Source organism: Hemiscyllium ocellatum, chromosome 18, assembly GCF_020745735.1.
Source record: "Hemiscyllium ocellatum isolate sHemOce1 chromosome 18, sHemOce1.pat.X.cur, whole genome shotgun sequence".
Lineage (NCBI taxonomy): Eukaryota > Metazoa > Chordata > Chondrichthyes > Orectolobiformes > Hemiscylliidae > Hemiscyllium > Hemiscyllium ocellatum.
In genome coordinates, this window is record NC_083418.1 from 77365263 (window position 1) to 77386440 (window position 21178).

General features: G+C 42.6%; 1 protein-coding gene across 7 annotated transcripts in view; it reads right to left on the bottom strand.

Annotated features, from left to right (window-relative positions):
* Nucleotides 1–21178, bottom strand: part of nav2a (neuron navigator 2a) — a 590475-nt gene that overhangs the window by 126908 nt on the left and 442389 nt on the right. For all 7 annotated transcript variants that reach the window (XM_060839109.1, XM_060839107.1, XM_060839106.1 and 4 more), the window contains 2 exons: nucleotides 14042–14735; nucleotides 1421–1888 (listed from right to left, as the gene is read on the bottom strand). In XM_060839109.1, the coding sequence (XP_060695092.1) occupies nucleotides 1421–1888; nucleotides 14042–14735 (1162 nt within the window). The remainder of the gene's footprint in view (nucleotides 1–1420; nucleotides 1889–14041; nucleotides 14736–21178) is intronic.

Consider the following 21178-nt stretch of genomic DNA (forward strand, 5'->3'; position numbering starts at 1 on the left):
GCATCGACTGGTGATGGAGGGGGAAGGATGGTCAACCACGGGCCTTCCCACAAGATTCTCATTCCACTGGCGATGGGAAGGTGGTACAGTTTGGATATATCACTATCCTGTCTAATGAAGACCCGTCCTTCCTCCACACTTGTCAACTCCAGGAGCAGATAATCCCATCCACTTTTTGGACTGAATATGGTAGCATTTAAAACATGAACCAATTAAATGTTTAGACTTATCACTGCCCAATTGATGTATTACAGGTTTGATTCAGTCAACTAGACATTCAAACTCCTTAACATATCTAACTAAACAGAAAGCACTCAACTGAGGAATGTTTGTTCATCCATATCTGCTATGGAGATGCATCACTATGGATATGCGATTGATGCAAGATTTTTATTTATATTGATCATGATAGTCTGTTAGCATACTATGCATTGAATGATTTGCAAGTCAAAATTTACACTTAAGAAAATGCAATAATCTCAGACTCCTTGTAACCATTTGCCTTGAGGGGATTTATAAGCTAGCAAGCACAAAATAATGGGGTACAAATTAGCTGTTGGTCTGTAGCCCAAAGTGGGAAATGGTGAATTGACTACCATGTTTAAAAGCTTTTTGATCCTTTTTACAGGACAAATTTATATCCCAATGTCATTGGCATTGGGTTAACACTGAAGTTGGTGTTCAGGCATGCATTTATTGAATAGTACCTGCCAAAAACTGAATTGATGTGAATCCTCTAGTGTCTAAGTTTAGCATCATATTTCTCATGGCATGCAAGTCATCCTGGGTGGCACAGTAACAAGAAATAATTTTTCATCCTGAGGATTAATTCCTTGAGACTTCATTGAGTCTATTTATTATTGTTTTCTCCTGATGCTCTCCCACTGCTTACACCCACAAATTTCTCATCTTCTGGTTGTGTCAAACTTTAAGTCCAATCCTTTCAATTTATCCTCAATCAACGGCAATCCTTCTCAAATTCTCCATGACACAGGTTTTCAGGGAAGACTATGCAGTGAGTCAGGGTTATCATCACTGCCTCAATCTGTCCAACAGCTATCACCCAAAAAAGTTTAAATTTAGTTTCAAAGCATGAGGGAAGCTGAGATAAACTCATGTCTCAAAGATATTATAAAATGAGTGAATAAAAATTGAGCAAATAAAACTTTTACCCAAGGAAATCAAATAGGAAATAGGAAAAAAAACAACACAAGAGACACACTAAGTAGACAGATGATGTAAATAAATGACCTATTGGGCAAATTCATCAAGCATTCCACCTTCCTAAAAGCACCACATGAATTGCGAGGCTGTCATGAATGACAATCCCATTAATAAGGACATCGATTGAATTCATTTGTAAAAATAGGACTGCTGCTAATCTATAAAGTTTTAAAAAGATATATCACGTGTTTCCTACCTCTCAGACATAGCTGTCTTAATGCTGTTAGTCCTCACAAAGGGAGTAAGACAATCTTCTTTGGAAGAAGGGACCAAGCCACTAGTCGAGTTGTGATGACTTAGACCACCCCCACTGCTTAGAGAAATGTCAATGGATTCACAGCTGGTGTGTAGACTGTTGACTGACTGATAGCCAGGACCATCTTTACTTATGGTGGAGGAACTGCTCTGACTGACGCCCCATGGTGCACCATTTGAATTTGTGGAATGGACTGATGCTGGACTGGAGGCCAGGGGCGATTGTATCATGTCTGATGTCTTGTTGTAGAGTGGGCTGCTGCCTCCACTGCCTAAACAGGATGGAGGAGAGTCCAAACTGTTCTGCTGGTTCATGGTGGCATGAGGATTGGAAATGACTGTGGAGTTCTTCATGTTTTCAGTTGTTGTGACAGGAGCTTGCTTAGTGCTTGGCTTGACCCCGAACAGTCTGTTTTTAAAAAACGCAAAAGAGAAAGATAAGTGATAGCTTTAATTTCTGCAACAATGTGCTATTGTTTCTCTCGTAAAAACACCTGGAGGCACACAGAGTGCAGAAAAAAATTCAGTTTATAGAACAGCTCAACTGAGAAGTGCCAATATAACTCTTGGCATTTTCCAACAGTCCTTTGTTAAAATGATTAAGTACTTTTTTCAAAGACATGCTAGTTTTGCCTGACGTCTAGACAGAACATAATACCTAATCCTCTCAGTCCATTATTATTTTAATGAAGTGCTGATAGATGAACTGAAAGACTTTTCATCAAAGTAATTTAACCTAGATAATGGTGAGGTGCAAATGTTAAAGTGATCTATAAATATAATTTTTTAAAGTTTTCTCATTTAAGTAATCAACTTCGTCTGTTGCAAACTTTATGAGTTTTGTTTTAATCTGTGGAATATTGACTGGTACAGGATCATTGCAATTTTTACAAGGATGGGAGTTTTATCAATGAAACAAATTAAAGCAAGGTCAATTTTTAGTTTTGAACCAATATCTCTTTTGTCTAAAAGGACTATGTTTATATAGTGCTTTGCACAACCTCAGAATTGCACAAAGTAATTACTTTTGAAGTTTTGTCACTATTGTTATTGCAGGAAATGCAGCAATCAATGCACACACAATCAATTCTCACAAATAGCAACATGTGAATGATCAAATCGTTTTTTTTACATATAGTGGTGCTTGAAGCAAAAGATTTAAATAAATGTAGCACATAACGCTAATTGACTTGAGAAACACATATTTTAGTATATTTGCAAATCTAACTTTCATGTTAATCAACAAGGCCTAATTTATTGATCACTGTTGAAATATGAAGATAAATAGCATTTTAAAGATCAGCTTTTACTTTTTGTTTAATTACTTAATCGAGACAGTGTAGAACATATTTCTTTGGCAACATTTGGAGATTAAAGGCTGCTCTGAGCTGTGAGGATCGAACAATACTTGGGTGAACAAAGGTCAGACTTTCAAAAAGGCAGAATGAGAAACAACACAGCATGAGAAAGTCACTCAAATGAGGGACAAAATACAGGACTCGAGGAAGCAAGAAAGTGTATGAAGAGAATGTGCAAAAAATGAACAAAAGGGGAAAGACAGTTGATAAAGTGTGATTCCATTTTGGAAGGAGATGACACATTGCACAAGATGGACAGATAGCTCAAAGAAATGCGTGTAGATTGACAAATAGTCAAAACAAGTGTAGGATTTAAGTGGAACACAGGAGTCAACCGTAATGATTGTAAGAACTAGACAAAACAAGATAGGATGATTAATATCAATATCTGACAATACGTTTCTTGCATGTAAAGGCTTCAGCTATCAAACAGAAAGTGAATCATAAATGGGTTATAATATTACATGTGGCAGAATTGAAAACAGAACCCAAGACATTAGAAGTCAGTTTCATAATGATGAGATTCCAAGGTAACTTTAATTTTCCAAATTAGTTTAGTCAGCTATCAAATTACCCACAACATATTTTTCACTTCAGTTTTCCATTTGGGTTCCTTTCAAAACTCCACTCAATGTTTTATGATTCCTGGGATTTGAATTAAACATTGCAATTAGCAAAGTTGAATACAACAAATTTATCTCCTTTGGTTCTGTTCTCTCATACTTAAAAGTTGCTCCAAGCTTCAGACGATGTTTATTATTCAGGTAATACTGTTTTTCAACTCTCTTTTTAAACTGCTTAGCTGTTGACAGGTGTTGATAGTGATACTTTACTTCAGGTTACAGGTTATGAAGTTGCTTGTTGAAATGTACATTTGATGGATGTGACAAAGAAATACCTTGGAGGAAAGGCTGAACAGGCTAGGCTTGTATCCTCTGGAGTTTAGAAGAGTCAGAGGTGACTGAATTGAAATATATCAGATCCTGAGGGGAGTTGACTGGGTGGATGTCGAAACGATGTTTCCTCTTGTGGGAGAAAAATAAGGGGATCGCCTATTTAAGAGAAAGGTGAATAAACATTTCTTTTTCTCTGAGGGTCGTGAGTTTTTGGAATTCTCTTCTTCAGAAGGCAGTGAGTACAGAATCTTTCAATATTGCTGAGACAGAGGGAGTTGGATTCTTGATTACTCAGACAATGAAAAGTTCTTCAGGGTTCGCAGGAATGTTAAAATCTGATCAGCTATGATCTTATTTAGTGGTGGAGGAGGTTTGAAGGGCAAATGGTCTACTGTTGTCCCTTTTTCTGATGATTTGGAGATGCCGGTGTTGGACTGGGGTGTACAAAGTTAAAAGTCACACAACGGCAGGTTACAGACCAACAGGTTTAAATGGAAGCACGCTAGCTTTCGGAGTGACGCCCCTTCACAACCGCCTGTTGTGTGATTTTTAAATTTTTCTTATGGATATGCTTATCTTCAAGATATTTCAAGTATCATCAGGATATCGCATGCTAAAATACTCTATTTAAATTTGTGAACTATTCCACCTTTTTTCCAGGGTAAAAACAAGGGCTGCAGATGCTGGAAACCAGAGTTTAGATTAGAGTGGTGCTGGAAAAGCACAGCAGTTCAGGCAGCATCCAAGGAGCATAAATAGAAGTTTCAGGCAAAAGCCCTTCATCAGGAATACAGGCAGAGTGCCTGAAGGGTGGAGAGATAAATGAGAGGAGGGTGGGGGTGGGGAGAAAGTAGCATAGAGCATAATAGGTGAGTGGGGAAGGGGGTGAAGGTGATAGGTCAGGGAGGAGGGTGGAGTGGATAGGTGAAAAGGAAGATAGGCAGGAAAGATAATTCATGGGGACAGTGCTGAACTGGAAGTTTGGAGCTGGGATGAGGTGGGGGAAGGGGAAATGAGGAAACTGTGAAGTCCACATTGATGCCCTGGTGTTGAAATTTCCAAGGCGGAAGATGAGGTGTTCTTCCTCCAGGCGTCGGGTGGTGAGGGAGCAGCGACGAAGGAGGCCCAGGACCTCCATGTCCTCAGCTGAGTGGGAGGGGGAGTTGAAATGCTGTGCCACACGGCGGTGTGGTTGATTGGTGCGGGTGTCTCAGAGATGTTCCCTAAAGCGCTCTGCTAGGAGGTGCCCAGTCTCCCCAATGTAGAGGAGACGCATTGGGAGCAACGGATATAGTAAATTACATTGGTGGATGCGCAGGTAAAACTTTGATGGATGTGAAAGGCTCCTTTGGGGCCTTGGATGGAGGTGAGGGAGGAGGTGTGGGCGCAGGTTTTGCAATTCCTCTCTCAGTCTCTCGGAAGACTTCGCGACAGCTGGTGGGTAAGTTTGGTCGTTTATTTAATAGTTAAAAGTTTAGAGTTTTCCTTTAAAAAAGCGGTAGCAGACCCGGAAGGCGCGCTAGGTTACTTGGGTAAGGTTTTTTTTTCTCTCCCCTTATTTAAACGCGGGCTCCGAGTTTTAGGCCTCAGTCTCTCGGAAGACTTCGCGACGGCTGGTGGGTAAGTTTGGTCGTTTATTTAATGGTTAAAAGTTTAGAGTTTTCCTTTAAAAAAGCGGTAGCAGACCCGGAAGGCGCGCTAGGTTACTTGGGTAAGGTTTTTTTCTCTCTCCCCTTATTTAAACGCGGGCTCCGAGTTTTAGGCCTCAGTCTCTCGGAAGACTTCGCGACGGCTGGTGGGTAAGTTTGGTCGTTTATTTAATAGTTAAAAGTTTAGAGTTTTCCTTTAAAAAAGCGGTAGCAGACCCGGAAGGCGCGCTAGGTTACTTGGGTAAGGTTTTTTTTTCTCTCCCCTTATTTAAACGCGGGCTCCGTGTTTTAGGCCTTCTATGTTCTATGTTCCTGCGGTGGCAGGTGAAGGTGCCAGGATGGGAGGGTGGGTTGTTGGGAGTCGTGGACCTGACCAGGTAGTCACGGAGGGAACGGTCTTTGCAGAAGGCGGAAAGGGGTGGGGGGGGGGGGGGAATATATCCCTGATGGTGGGGTCCATTTGGAGGTGGCAGAATAATTGCAGGAGCAGATAGAATCTCTGCCTTTCCAGTTTGAAGGAATAATGTTTACTAGCCTAGCTCTTTGTATGACAGAAGCAGAAATACTTGCCCAGGAAACAATTGATGTGGCAATATGGACTCAGCTAAATGTGAACAGGATTGTGAAACTCATCATTAAGTGACGCAAAAAGCACTGGGCCTAATTTTGCCATTTTCATTCGTGCGTGTAAATCTGAGATGGAGACTGAGAGGCCACTCTCCCTGGTGAGAGAACTCACTGCATTGTGTACCAAGCAGCTCGTGAACAGATGATGGGCAGCGATTAGGTGAACTTCTCACCCTAACATGGGCCTTGACACAAACTGGCCAGCCAATCAAAAGCCCCGTAATTTCTGGGCCCTTAAGTCCACTGGTGCAGTGCTTGATTATTGGGAGATCCAGCAGCATGAAGCAAAGTCTTCTTTTATCTTCTTGTTGCAGGGTGGGATCATGGAAAGATGGGGTGTTGGAGGAGTAAGAGGCCATCAGTGCTTCTGACTGCCCTCAAATGAGAGAGGACTACTCTCCTTCCCCCACCCCAGGTCACCCTGGTTTCTCAGTTGGAAAAATATCCAACCTTCTGTCCCACTGGGTAGCATGTGACCACCCACTGGCCCCTTAAGACTGCTGGTGGATCCACACAATCCCTGCTCACAGAGAACTCAATTGATGAGGGAGCTAGAATTAAAAAGTCAACTTGCCCAATTATTTACTGTTCTCACCACTTCTCTTGCCAACTCCAGGGAAATGATATTTCTACCTACTTTGTGATGTTTTGTCAAAACCACACACAGGTTTTAGATGTTAAGAACTATGTCTTATTATTTGTGTTTTTAAAAACTGAAGACTGCAAGGAGAAAGCACTATTTTCAAAAGTAGCCAGGATTTACCAGGATGGCTGCATAATTTCACAGAGGAATTTGATACCTATTGTGAATTTTGTTTTTGTGGCTGATGGTTCCTGCAATGTGCAGGTGAACAGGAACCAAGAAGTTATTTACAAGTGAAGATAATTGGTTCTCAGCTAACCAAGCAGGTTAGAACTAGAAGCAAGACACAGACACAGAGAGGAAGATACAGAATGGTATGTTGGTTTTCTTCTCTGAAGAAGCTGCCTGTTTTCTGCAGTAAAACAAAACTAGTTTAAACTGGAAGGAAATTGGTTACCTTTCCTGGGGATTAGAGTTTTTAGTAAGTTGTATTAAATGCCAATGGTTTACTTCTGTTTACTTGTAGCGATAATCAAATTACCTACTATAAATAATAATTTAAATTCAGTACAGAAGCCTCATTTGTGTTTTCAATCAACTCTGGCTTGAAAGTCATGGAAATTGGGGCACTCAATATTTTGTACAACTCTGGGAATATCAGAACTAATTTATGGTGTGATCCCCCTGTGAATCATTTTAAAGGTACAGGTAAAGTTGCCATGTTCACAGAGAGCAGCTCTTTCATTAGAGAGAGACAATTGGTGATGGTGTAACTGAGGGTCTCTACACTTCAGGTCAGGGGAGAAGATAAAGAGATTCCTTCATGGTAGTCAGTGCAGGAATTGAACCTCTGCATCACAAACTAGAGATTCAGCTAACCAACCCCCAAGTCATTTCAAAATGGTTGAATGAATACTGTCTAGTGAAATGTCTCCATTTATTCAGTGAAATAATTTCAGGAACAGGATTGGAGATACACTAGTGATGGCCGTGATGATTGAAGAATTGCTCCTTGTGCTTGTGACCATCCCCACACAGCAGGGGAACACAGAAACAAGATGATACATCCCTACGTGATAAACACTGGCACTGAGCACTCAGTGCCTTGACAGGCATTATACAAAATATCCTACAATGCAATCAGCCAAAGCTTCCTGATTCACTGGTCACACTTTCTATGTTATGGTGATTAGATGTGGTGTCTACCTTGAATTGCTCCTACAAGGGGCTTCAGAGGATCTATTGGAGAATGAGACTAATGAACCATTAGTCCACATCCTTCCACATCCAACAGAAACTTATCTGTACTGCCACACAGATCATTTACTGCATCCGTTGCACAGGATATGATCTCCTCTACATTGGGAGACAGGATGCCACCTTGCGGATCATTTCAGAGAACATCTCTGGGACACCCGCACCAACCAATACCACCGCCCTATGGTTGAACACTTCAACTCCCCCTCCCATTCCACCAAGGACATGCAGGTCCTGGGCCTCCTCCATCACCAAATCCTGACCACCTGATACCTCATCTTCCATCTTGGAACACTTCAACCACACTGATCAATGTTGATTTCACCAGTTTCCCCATTTCCACTCTCCCTACCTTATCCCAGTCCCAACCTCTCAACTCAGGACCACCCTCTTGAATTGTCCTATCTGTCCATCTTCCTTCCCAACTATCTGCTCCATCCTCCCCTCTGGGCCTATCACCTTCACTCCCACCTTCATCTACCTATTGCACTCCTAGCTACCTTCCCCCCGCCCCCAGCCCCACCCCTTCTCCCATTTATCTCTCAGCCCCTTGGCCCATAAGCCTCATTCTTGTTGAAGGGCTTATGCCTGAAACGTTGATTCTCCTGTTCCTTGGATGTTGCCTGACTGGCTGTGTTTTTCCAGCACCACACTCTTGACTAATGAACCACTGAAACAACTGCCTTGGCTAACTGAAAAGACTGCTCAACTCAAGGCACTTCTTCAGAGATTCCAAGGACTCTTACCATATCCAACAAAATGCAGTAAATCTTAGTTTGCACACCACTTAGGCTCAATGGACTAAATGGCTTTCCTCTGTGCTATAACAATTTAGGATTCTATAAATTGTGTGGCCACCCAACCTATCTCCTGGTCAGGCCATACTTTTTTCATTGTGCATCCATGCCCCCAGCCTCACAAATGGAGAAACCAGTGCAAAGCATCACAAATACATCCACCATCGTTTCTCTAACAAACCTCTGCAATGTCTCAGAAGTGAATACTTCTTCTCAGTGAAACTCCCATGGGAAGACGGAGAGAAAGTAAAAGACTGAACATGAAGAGTTCACAATAGTGACAGTTAGTAATTTTGTATAAATAAGAGCTGTCCTGGCAGAGTTGTTCATTTTCTTTTCCTAAGGCAATAGTCATCACCTCTGGACAACGGAATTGGCCTGAATGTAGTTAGTCATCACTTGCCATGTTAAGACCATAAGACCATAAGACATAGGAGTGGAAGTAAGGCCATTCGGCCCATCAAGTCCACTCTGCCATTCAATCATGGCTGATGGGCATTTCAACTCCACTTACCAGCGTTCTCCCCGTAGCCCTTAATTCCTCGAGACAACAAGAATCTATCAATCTCTGTCTTGAAGACATTTAGCGTCCCGGCCTCCACTGCACTCTGCGGCAATGAATTCCACAGGCCCACCACTCTCTGGCTGAAGAAATGTCTCCGCATTTCTGTTCTGAATTGACCCTCTCTAATTCTAAGGCTGTGTCCACGGGTCCTAGTCTCCTCGCCTAACAGAAACAATTTCCTAGCGTCCATCCTTTCCAAGCCATGTATTATCTTGTTTTACACTCACTTATCTAAAGGGATTATACAGATAAAAGGGAAATGGAGGCATACATAAGATTGAGGAAATTGAAGACAGGCAGAGCCCTTTAAGATTATAAAGATAGTGGGAAAGAATGTAAACAAAGAAATAGGATGGCTAAAAGAGGCCAGAAAGTATCATTGGTGGATAGAATTGAGGAAAATCTGAAGGTGTTTTATACAGATACTAGGAGCAAGAGGGTAGCTACAGGAAGGGTGGGTCCACTCAAGGACTAAGGTTGGAATTTATGCATGGAGTGGGGCAAGTAGGTGAGGGAGTATTCATAAAGGAGAGGGACAAAGTGAGTGGTGAATCTCAGAAGATGTATATTGAAATCTAGGGCATGTCAAAATTAAAAGGGAGGAGGTATTGGGCGTTTAAAGAAGCATTAGGGTAGAGGTTCCCAGAATCAGATGGAATATATCCCAGAATGCTGAGGGAGGCAGGTGAGGAAATTGTTGGGATCTTGTTCAAAATCTTTGTACTTTCTCTAGTCACAAGAGAGGTTCCAGGTGACTAGAGAATAGCCAATATTGTTCCTTTGTTTAGGAAGGGTAACAGGGATAATCTGGAAATTGCAGGCCAGTGAGCTTTATATTAATGGTAGGAAAATTATTGGAAAGATTCTGACGGATAGGATTTATTCACGTTTGGAAAAATATGGAACTGAAGAAGAGTCACACTGGAATCAAAACGTTAACCCTGTTTTTCTCTCACCACAGATGCAGCCAGACCTGCTGAGTTTCTCCAGCGTGCTCTGTTCTTATTTCAGATCTCCAGCATGTTTAGTATTTTGCTTTTGGACCTTAACATGGTGGAACAAAGTAGGCCATTCGGCCCATCAAGTCTTCTCTGACATTTAAATGAGACCGTGTCTGAGCCAATAATCATCAACTCCATCTTCTTGCCTGATCCCAAGAACCCTTGATTCCCTCACTGATCTAAAATCTTTTTTTTTAATTCAAAGCTAAAAATTCTGTCTTCAGAAATTAATCCATGTATTTCAATCCAGGCAAGATGACAGCCCAAAGGAGTCAGGTACTTTTGACAGGACGCTGCTCTAATTGTACTGGGTTATAGACATAGAGTTTAGGGCTGAAGAGATCAAAGGGGAGAAAGTGGGAACAGGAGACTGAGTTGGATGATCAGCCATGATCATATTGAATGGCAGAGCAGGCTTTAATAGCCTAGCCTTGTTTCTATTTTCGATGCTTCTATCTTGGCAGGACGGAAGAAAACTTGACCCATGGGCATGGTAGCCTTTGCATTTCATTTCTGATCTCCCCTCAAACTTCAAATTCAGAGCTGGAGAATGCTTGGACCACTGTTGGCTGGGATGTGCTCACATACTTTTCAATTCTTTATTAAGTCAAAGTTATGGGGTCATTTATAACATAATTTTTGTCAAGTTGATTGTAATGTATGCAATAGGAAAGGATGCCAATCTATTTTATGGTACCCTGATTGGCTATGACAAACTCACTCACTTTTGTAGTAGATACTAAACTGAAAGTGATTCTCCAAAAAATTTTGAAAGTGTTTCAATCTGCAACATTCATACTTCAAATGAGAGCTGAATTAATCTAAGTTCCTGTTTCCCCCAGTGAATACAGGCAAAGTGCTAATACAAGACTTTTCCTGTCTCTGATCAGAAGTGTTCACTGGCACTGTTCAAAGGTTCTCATTCCTCCATGTGCAACATTGGAATTCTGGCCAGCCAGCCACATTATAAGACCATTTGCAAATTGTGCTAACACTTTGGCAATGGCTCATTCTCTGGACAAAACAAATGGAATCCCAGACAATTAATGAACTTCAGTCTCAATTGACTCTCTCCCCATTTGTTTATGGGATATGAACGTTGTTGGTTAGACCACCATTTATTGTCCATGCTTAACTGCCCAGACCAGTCAACCACATTGCGGTGAGTCTGGAGTCAGTTGTAGCCCATGCCAGATAAGGACAAGAGATTTCTTCCAGAAGGGAACAATTTTTTTTTTAAACAGCAATTAACAATGGTTCAATGATCACTGTTAGACAAGATTTTTCATTCCAGATTTTTTTGTTTAAATTGAATTCAAATGTCACCATCTGCCATGTTGAGTTTCAAACCTATATCTCCTGAACATTAGTCTGGAGTTTTATGAACTAATCCAGAAACATTACCACCATACCACTGCCTTCCCACTATGATGCTGGATTGGGATTTATATTGGAAATGCAGTTCACCTTTCCTAACTTGAAGTTACTTATCTATTATTAAACAATAGATTCCTATCATTTTTTGAATAGATTAAATCAAATTACTTGGTAACTTGGAATTTATTTAATCCAACATTCAATTTAATTTGAACTCCCAGAAGTGGAATCAAGTTTAAATGAAGCCCTATTTTGGAGTGTACATTGGAGAATTGTTTCTGACAAAATCATTGCCCACAGCTTCGTGCTAATAGCAGTGTCTGAGTACTTCAGAGGCCTGGATTACCACTCAGGAGATGAGCTCAAGTCCCACTGGGGTTACTGTTTTACTTATGCCAGCATGGGATATCAGCATCACCAACTAAGCTGACATTTGCTCCCCATCCCTAACTGCCCTTGACCTGAGTTACTTACTTAACCATACCAGAGGGCAATGTAGGGTCACAATATTGCTGGGACTCTGGAGTCACATGTAGAATCATAGAACCCCTACATCGTGGAACCATTTGGCCCATAGAGTCCACACCAACCCTCCGAACAGCATCCCGTCCAGACCCACCCCATCCCTGCAACCCCGTGTTTCCCATGGCTAATTTACCCAACCTGAACATTCCTGGATACTGTGGGTAATGTAGCTTGGCCAATCCACCTAATCTGCAAATTGTGGGAAAAAACAGTGCCCGGAGGAAACCCATGCTGCCACAGGGAGAATGTGCAAACTCCACACATACTGTCACCCGAGGGTGGAAATGAACCCAGGTCCCTGGTGCTGTGAGACACCAATGCTACCCACTGAGCCACCCCACATATAAGTAAAGATTTCTTTCTTTAACAGACTTTAGTGAACCAGTTGAGGTTTTACAACAATCGATAATGACTACATGAATGCAGTTAGGCTTTTTGATTCCAGGTTTTTATTGAATTCAAATTTCACCAAGTACCAAAGTAGGATTCAATCCCATATCCATTGGGCATTAGCCTGGGGTTCTGGATTAATAGTCCAGTGACTATTAATCCAGTTAGATTATCACAATGGGAGAAGGATACACTTACCATAGAGGAGCACAATGGACATTCACCAGAATAATCCCTGAGATGGTGTAACTATATTATGATAAGAGATTATGGAAAAGGCCAGTATTCTTCAATTTCAAAGTATGAGAAGTGATCTCCCTGAAAATTACAAACCTCTTACGGGCTGTGACGGGGTGGATACAGATAGAATGTTTCCTCTAGGTGAGCCTAGAGCGAAGGGATCTAATCTCAGGCGAATGAGTAGGCCATTTAAGATTGAGATGGGAGTTAATTTCTTCACTCATCAGGGTGGTGAATCTTTGGAATTGTCTACCTCAGAGGTCTGTGAAACCTCAATCATTCCACTATGTTTAAGACTGGGATTGATAGGTTTCTGGAGACTGATGACATTAAGAGATATAGAGATCAAGTTAGAAAGTGACACAGAGGTTGATGATGAGGCATGATCTCAATGAATGGCGGAGCAGGCCTGATGGACTGAATGGCCTACTCTTGGTCTTATAGTCCCATGGCCCAGGAAGTTACTACATGCAGCACACTACAACATCTTCAAGGACAGTTGAAGAAGGCATTAAATACTGGTGTAGCCAATTAACCTAATATGAAAGCACATTTTTAAAAATCAGCTTGAATTGAACTGATATTCAGAGCTGCCTCACATGCTTACAATGTATCTGGAGCTCAAGGTTCATCAGACACCTTTTTAGGACAATAAAAACAACAACAATTTATAATTATATAGCACCTTGATCACAGATAAAACATTCCATGGTGTAAGTAAACCAATTACAATCGAATTGAGCAAATTAGACACAGAGTCAAACAAGGAGACATTAGGACAAGTTTTCGTAAACAACGCCTTTTAAAAAATATATCCTTCTAAAAATTCCTAAATGCTAAGTAAAGATTTGGTTCCCTCAAGAATGAGCTGTGTACTTACCGTATCCATCCCGTTCAGAGAAGGTTTCTTTAATTGTGATGAGATCATGAGTATAAATATAAGGAATGTGCTTGCAGTTTAACTACATATAATTAGGGATGGAATTCCCTCCAGTGTCTATGGCACATTCTAAAGCTAAATACTTACTGTAGATTGCAGATAACAGGCTAAATTGCAAGTGTAAACTGCAGTGTGACTTATTCTCAGTCCAGGGAAATATTTCCCCCTGAATTCAGCCTGTGAGTTTCTGCATGCATTATGACTGAAGGCTGTGAAGCAATCTCCCAGCTCAAAGACATCAATAATCTCCTTATCAGGCTGAATTAAAAGATCTGTATTGACATGTAGCTAGTCAAAATTGAAATAAACTCTTTAACCGCTTACATATTCCTGAATTGTACATAACATATCACTTGCCTGCGTAAGGTGGGGGAGGCTATGTCAGGATATTTGGATGCTTGCTGCCGGGTAGTCTGAGTGCTGTTGGTTCCGAGTTGTGAGGGATTCACCTTGACGGAGTTGGATGAAGTTACGCTCTCTGTGTCAGACGACACTCCCTTCTCTTTGTCAGTCTGGTTAGGTAGTGTAGGCACTGTGTTGCCTGGGGCTACCTTGGATGGCTCTCTCAGTTTAGAAACAGGAAGACCTGCTGATTTACTGCTGAGGTTGGAGTCTATGCTGCTAGTGCTTGAACGATTCCCAGTCCCACGGTTGTTTGATTTACTGGGACGAGGCAGACTGCGGTACTGCAAGTTGCTGCGTGCATTGAGGACCAGGTAATTCTCCTCCGTGCTCTGGGAGCCATCCACGCTGGCTTTCCGCCCCGATGATCGACCTATAAGACCTGATGACTTGGGGATTTTTCCAAGAGTTGCTGAACCGCTGGTGATGGTGGCGCCACTAGCTGTAATCATGGTGATGGGTCCAGAGGAGCCACCATGTTTCTTGAAGCCAAAGGTGTTTGTTCCCGTGGTTGAGCGTGAAGCACTAACTGGAGGCTTTTTCCCTTCATCCCCGCTGCTACGGCCCACATCGGAAGGAGATCGATGGACACTTGTTGACTTTGGAGACAGCCTGCCCTTTTCCGACACCTTGGCATCATCGGTTTTTGCTGCAAACAAAATGAAATACACTTAAACAGCTGAGCACAACAGTATACCAATGGCCAGAGCAAATTGCTGCAGATGCTTGAATCTGTACTGAAAACAAAAATTGCTGGAGATCAGAATGGATCAGGCAGCATCCATGGAGAGACAACAAGCTAACATTTTGGTTTGCTGTGCTCTATCTCCATGGATACTGCCTGACCCATTGTGATTTCCAGCATTTTTTTTCAGTATGTCAATGGCATATTGACTTTATTCTTAAAAATTCACATCCAGATAACAATGACAGCCTCTCCAAGTCCAATTTTTTAACATTATCTGCATCTGCCCGAATGGTGTCAGAGGACTGAGGTTTGAAGGAAACTAGGGAAACGTACACCTCCTGACTCTTCAGAAAGTTTGACCTTGTCCATGAGGTGAATGAGGAAAAGCTACAAAACAACTGAGCTCAGGGTGAAGGCTGCTCCAAAAATAATACTCAACCTGCACTGTAATGCACCAGTTCAAACTGGTTAAAGGTAAGACTTGGACTGAAATCAAGAGCTTGGGGATACAAAGAGTGATAAAGACAAAGAATGAACAACACCTTTGAAAGCCAAAAACCCTGGGCCTGATGTTTTTAAAAATGGAATCTTTCGGGTTGGATCACCTAAGGTGACTGCTGTTATGCCTGTTTGTTGTGTGATCTTACTATGAAACCAAATTGTAGCAGCACTATTTGCAAATGAGGGAGAGTGGCATTCCTAAAATTCTGTCAACAGGCATCAACCCAGCCTCCAGTTATTGTTTCACCTCAGGAGAGGTGGGTATTCTGGTTTGTTGGGGTTATCCCAATGGTTACTTTGACTACTTGGAATAAAAGCATAGACAGAGGCCACTCAGCCCAACCAGTCTATGTTGCTGTTTGCATCTTTTTGGTCATTTATGGAGCATGCAGGTCACTGGTTGTACAACATTTATGGTCCATTCCTAATTATTCATCTATACATACATTAAAACCAAGCGGATAACTAGGGAGAGGGCAGGACCACTCAAGGATAAAGGAGGGAACTTCTGCTTAAAGACGGAGGATGTGGGTGAGATCCTGAGTACTTTGCATCAGTGTTCACCCAGGAGAAGGACATGGAGGATAGTGAGATTTGCGTGGAGCATGCTAATATGCTACAGCATTTTGGGATCAAGAAAGAAGTGGGGTTGGGTCACTTGAAGAGCATTAAGGTGGATAAATCCCCAGGCCCTGATGGTTCTACCCCAGGTTATTGAGAGGCAAGAAAGGAGATTACTGGGACCTTGACCAAGATCTGTGTTTCCTCATTAGCCACTGAAGAGGTCCCGGAGAACTGGCAAGTAGTTAATGCTGTTCCTTTGTTCAAGAAGAGAAATAGGGAAAATCCAGGAAGCTATAGACTGGTGAGTCTCACATTAGTACTTGGGGATCTAATGGAGAAAATTCTTAAGAGATAGAATTTACAAGTATTTGGAAAAGCACGAGTGACAGTCGGTGTGGCTTTGTGCAGGGCAGGTCATGTCTCACTAACTTGATTGTATTTTTCGAGGAGGTGACAAAGGTGATTGATGAGGGTAGAGCAGTGGATGTTGTTTACATGGATTTTAGTAAGGCTTTTGACAAGGTCCCCCATCATAGATCATAGAATCCTGACAGTGTGGAACCAGGCCCTTTGGCCCAACAAGTCCACACTGACCCTCCAAAGAGTAACCCACCCAGATGCATTCCCCTACCCTATTTTCTACATTTTACCCCTGACTAATGCACCTAACCTACACATCTCTGAACACTATGAGCAATTTAGCATGGCCAATTCATCTATCCTGCACATCTTTTGATTGTGGGAGGAAACTGGAGCACCTGGAGGAAGCCTACATAGACACGGGGAGAACGTGCAAACTCCACACAGACAGTTGCCCAAGGCTGGACTCGAACCCAGGTCCCTAGCACTGTGAGGCAGCAGTGCTAACCACTGAGCTACTGTGCCACCAACAATCGATTTAGCCAGAGACCCGGGTTCAATTCCTGACTCAGGCGACTGACTGTGTGGAGTTTGCACGTTCTCCCCGTGTCTGCGTGGGTTTCCTCCGGGTGCTCCGGTTTCCTCCCACAGTCACAAAGATGTGCAGGTCAGGTGAATTGGCCAAGCTAAATTGCCCGTAGTGTTAGGTAAGGGGTAAATGTAGGGGTATGGGTGGGTTGCGCTTCGGCGGGTCGGTGTGGACTTGTTGGGCCGAAGGGCCTGTTTCCACACTGTAAGTCTAATCTAAAATCTAAAGAAAGTGGCCACACAAGTAGATAGGCTGGTATAGAAGGTGTTTAGCATGCCTACCTTTATTGTTTGGGGAACTGAGTAGAGGAGTCAGGATGTCATGTTACAGCTTTGTAAGACTTCTTTTCGGCCACACTTAAGAGTATAGCATTCAATTCTGGTTGCCACATTACAAGAAGGATGTGGAGGCTTTGAAGAGGGTGCAGAAGAGGTTTACCAGGATGCTGCCTGGATTAGAGGATATGAACTATAAGGAGAGACTAGAAAAACATGGGTTATTTTTTCTGGAGCAGTGAAGGCTGAGGGGAGAGTGGATAGAAGTCTGTAAAATTATGAGATATTTGTAATTTGATAGATTCTGTCAAGGTTCCTGCTGACTATTTAAGAAGGGAGTTTAGTTATTGAGAAATCCTGTGATTTTGGGGGCTCTATTTTCAATATGTATGTAGCCCTTAGCAGTTGATATGATAAAAGCACCAAGGGCAGAATCCTCTCAGCCCCTGAGCGATGTGGAAATTGGCCGGAATTTTTGGAGAATTGCGTGAGATTGGCAGTGAGGAGCTTTTCGCTGTTGAAGACAAAAAGTCCCATATTCCAACTATGTGCTGAACAGTGACATGGAATTCTTGCTAGTGAGTGTGGAGAGTCCTAATTGCTTGCATTATCATTTCATTATGGTGTCATCTCACCTTATTGATATGCAGTTTACTCTTCTCCAACCAAGTGGACAGAAACTGGACAGTAACAATTCCTAGTAAAAAATGAGGTCTGCAGATGCTGGAGATCACAGCTGAAAATGTGTTGCTGGTCAAAGCACAGCAGGCCAGGCAGCATCTCAGGAATAGAGAATTCGACATTTCGAGCATAAGCCCTTCATCAGGAATGAGAGAGAGTAGCCAAGCAGGCTAAGATAAAAGGTAGGGAGGAGGGACTTGGGGGAGGGGCGATGGAGGTGGGATAGGTGGAAGGAGGTAAAGGTGAGGGTGATAGGCCAGAGTGGGGTGGGGGCGGAGAGGGCTAAGATTAACTGAGTGCCTCAGTGTTAGCACTGCTGCCTCACAGCACCAGGGCCCTGGGTTTGATTCCCGCCTGTCTGTGTGGAGTCTGCACATTCTCCCTGTGTCTGTGTGGATTTCCTCCGGGTGCACAGGCCAAAAAGATGTGCAGGTCAGGCGAATTGGCCATGCTAAATTGCCCACAGTGTTAGGTGCGTTAGTCCAGGGTAAATATAGGGTAGGGGAATGTGTTTGGTTGGGTTTCTCTTCGGAGGGGCGGTGTGGACTTGTTGGGCCGAAGGGCCTGTTTCTACACTGTAGAGAAGCTAATCTAATCTAACAGGAATCGCAGAGTGGGTAACCTGGCAACTCCAACGTACCACCTGCTGCTCCAGACCTCTATCAATCACCAACATCTCTGGATATGTGACAGAGCAGCGACTGCACACCCGCACACCAGGACCATCAGTCCCCACTGGCAGCGTGGGATGCCAAACGGGGTAGCACGCTGGATCAGTGGGTAGCACTGCGGCCTCACAGTGCCAGGAACTCGGGTTCGATTCCAGCCTCAGGTGACTGCACATTCTCTCCGTGTCTGCGTAGGTTTCCTCCGGGTGCTCAGGTTTCCTCCCACAGTCCAAAGATGTGCAAGTCTGGTGAATTGGCCATACTAAATTGCCCATAGTGTTCAGAATGTGTAGGTTAGGTGCATTAGTCAGAGGTAAATATACAATAATAGGGTAGGGGAATGGGTCTGGGTGGGCTACTCCTTGTAGTGTCAGTGTGGACTTGTTGGGCCAAAGGGCCTGTTTCCTTACTGTAGAGATTCTATATAAAAAACATTACCCTCTGTCTGACATATCAGGGCAAATAAAACAAACCATACAGTACAGCTTGACCCCATGGGTTTAAACTTGGTGCCAATGCAAGAAACTTCTGGCAGTGGTCAGCAATTTCACCTGCAGCAAGCAGAATATGACATGAGGTGCACGGTTAATGAGATGTGTTTGTAAAATAGCCCAGGTACACAGTTAGGGTTGAGTGAGACAGCCGCCATGAAACGCCCCAAATCGTCACTTTGCCAATTTCTGGTTAAGATTTAGCCCCAAGTTTAAATAATATCAGAGCTGGATTAAATTCCTTAATGGGTCTGAGTGAGGCTTTCTCTACCACTGTCCGGGAGTTTTAAATCTGGTTGCTCACCTCTCCTGGGAGATCACTTGATTCCCAGCAAAGCTGGGTGCACAGATGTGTTTCATCTGTCATCAGTTGTTCATACAGCAGAGTTGCTTCAAAAAAGGATCTTTGTTCCTTATTTGCTGCAACGTGCAAGTTTTGCAAAGGTAATGTTCAACATGCTCGACAGTAAAAATGAAGTTAGGAGTTCACACAATTTGAAATGATTGGAAGAGTAGGTGGAATATTAGTGAATTATATTAATTTAGGATGACATTAAAATTACTCTTAAAATATTAAAATGATTCAGAGAGAGAACGAGTATAGTTGATTGGGACAGAGTTTAAGTGAGAATTTCATTTATTTGCTGGAGAAAAAAGTGGTGAGAGTATGTGCTGTGATTGTTATCCTGTGTATTACAAGAATGTTTTGACATGTTCTCAAGCTTGACTTGCCACTAGTTGACTATAAATCATTGTAAAATCTCATTCAGTTTTATGCATTTAGTCTAGGCAATACAATACTTTTCAAATTGTTGACATCTCATTAAGTAATTGCAGAACAAGTAGTTAATTTGTGGCAAGATGGAAAAATTTTGTTCCGTTAGCACATAATGTAAATTTCAACAATATTTTCTTCACTACTCACATCATTTACCAGTCCAGCCAAAATAATTTGTGTAAACACATTTGGGTGTACACTTTGAAATGAGAGGTCCAAATGTTCTATTGTGATGTCAAATGAAGCACTGGGTTTGCAAACGGAACAGATGTTGAGCATGATCCCCGTTGATTATTGTCAGGAGGCGAGGGAGAGATTGAGCTTTAAGTCTCTGGTGAGTGCCTCAGGATACATTAAAGTAATTCCACTGCTAAATGGAGACTTTATGCAAGGATAGCCCCTGGTCATGTGAACTTTGCAGAAATCCTTTTGAGAAAGGAGCTTGTGAAGTGAATGCATTGTTTCACTGGTTACCCGTATAACCAATGGGACTAGATCAAAGACCTGAGATTGAACTGAGCAAAGCCCTTTAAATGCCATCTAACTCTGAATGAAGAAGATAATTCCCTCTCTGTGACTGAGTAATATGGCAAAAATCTGACTCAGCTCCAAGTTTAGATTTTGCCTTTCAAAGAAACAGATCTGAACCACCATGCAGAGAGCAGTTTGGGTGTAGCCTGCTGAATCAGCCATGATCCCCCTGGAATGTGAGCTCACCTCAGAGAACACGTCAACAACCAGGACCTGTCAGATGGCAGCCAAGGGTCAGGCTGCAAGGATTACAGCAGAACTACGTCTCGAGTTCAGTCTTTGCAGCTTTTCTTCTTCATAGGGAGTGACACAGATTGAAGCTTAGTTGGCTGGACAGCTGTTTGCAGTGACACTAACATTGTCGGTTCAATTCCTGCACCAACTGAGATTTCTCTGAAGGACTCTCTTTCTCAACCTCTCCTGAAGCGTGTTGATCCTCAGGTTAAAGCACCACCAATCACCTCTCTCTAACTGAGAGAGCAGCCCCATGGTCTGGTAGGACAATGATAACTTTATCTTTCGTCTTTTTCCCATCCAATCCCCAGATCCATGACATCTTGCTTTAGTGTATTTCTAACTAAATCATGGAGTAGTTTGAGAGAACATGGAATATTCAGATTCAGATTGTGGGATCTCTGAAAAGTGCCCTGAGAACGTTTCAGTGTTATTTTAATGACTCTCCATTTCCAAGTACATATTGTCTCCTCCCAGCAACACACAACTGGGGCAAACAGCAATCTTCAACTGCCTTCTGGACGTAGACAGAAAGGGATCACTTCCAAATTCCTTTCTAACACAGCACTGTATCTCAATGTGCTCACATGGGATCTTGGTGTCACTGATGCCATTGTTGTGCATTTACTACTCCCTCTGTGCCCTGTCCTTTGGCACCCTGTTCTCTGCTTGAGTGCCCCCAATCCACCCCTTTGCCACCCAGCTCATGGCCCAGCCTGCCACTTCACTTCA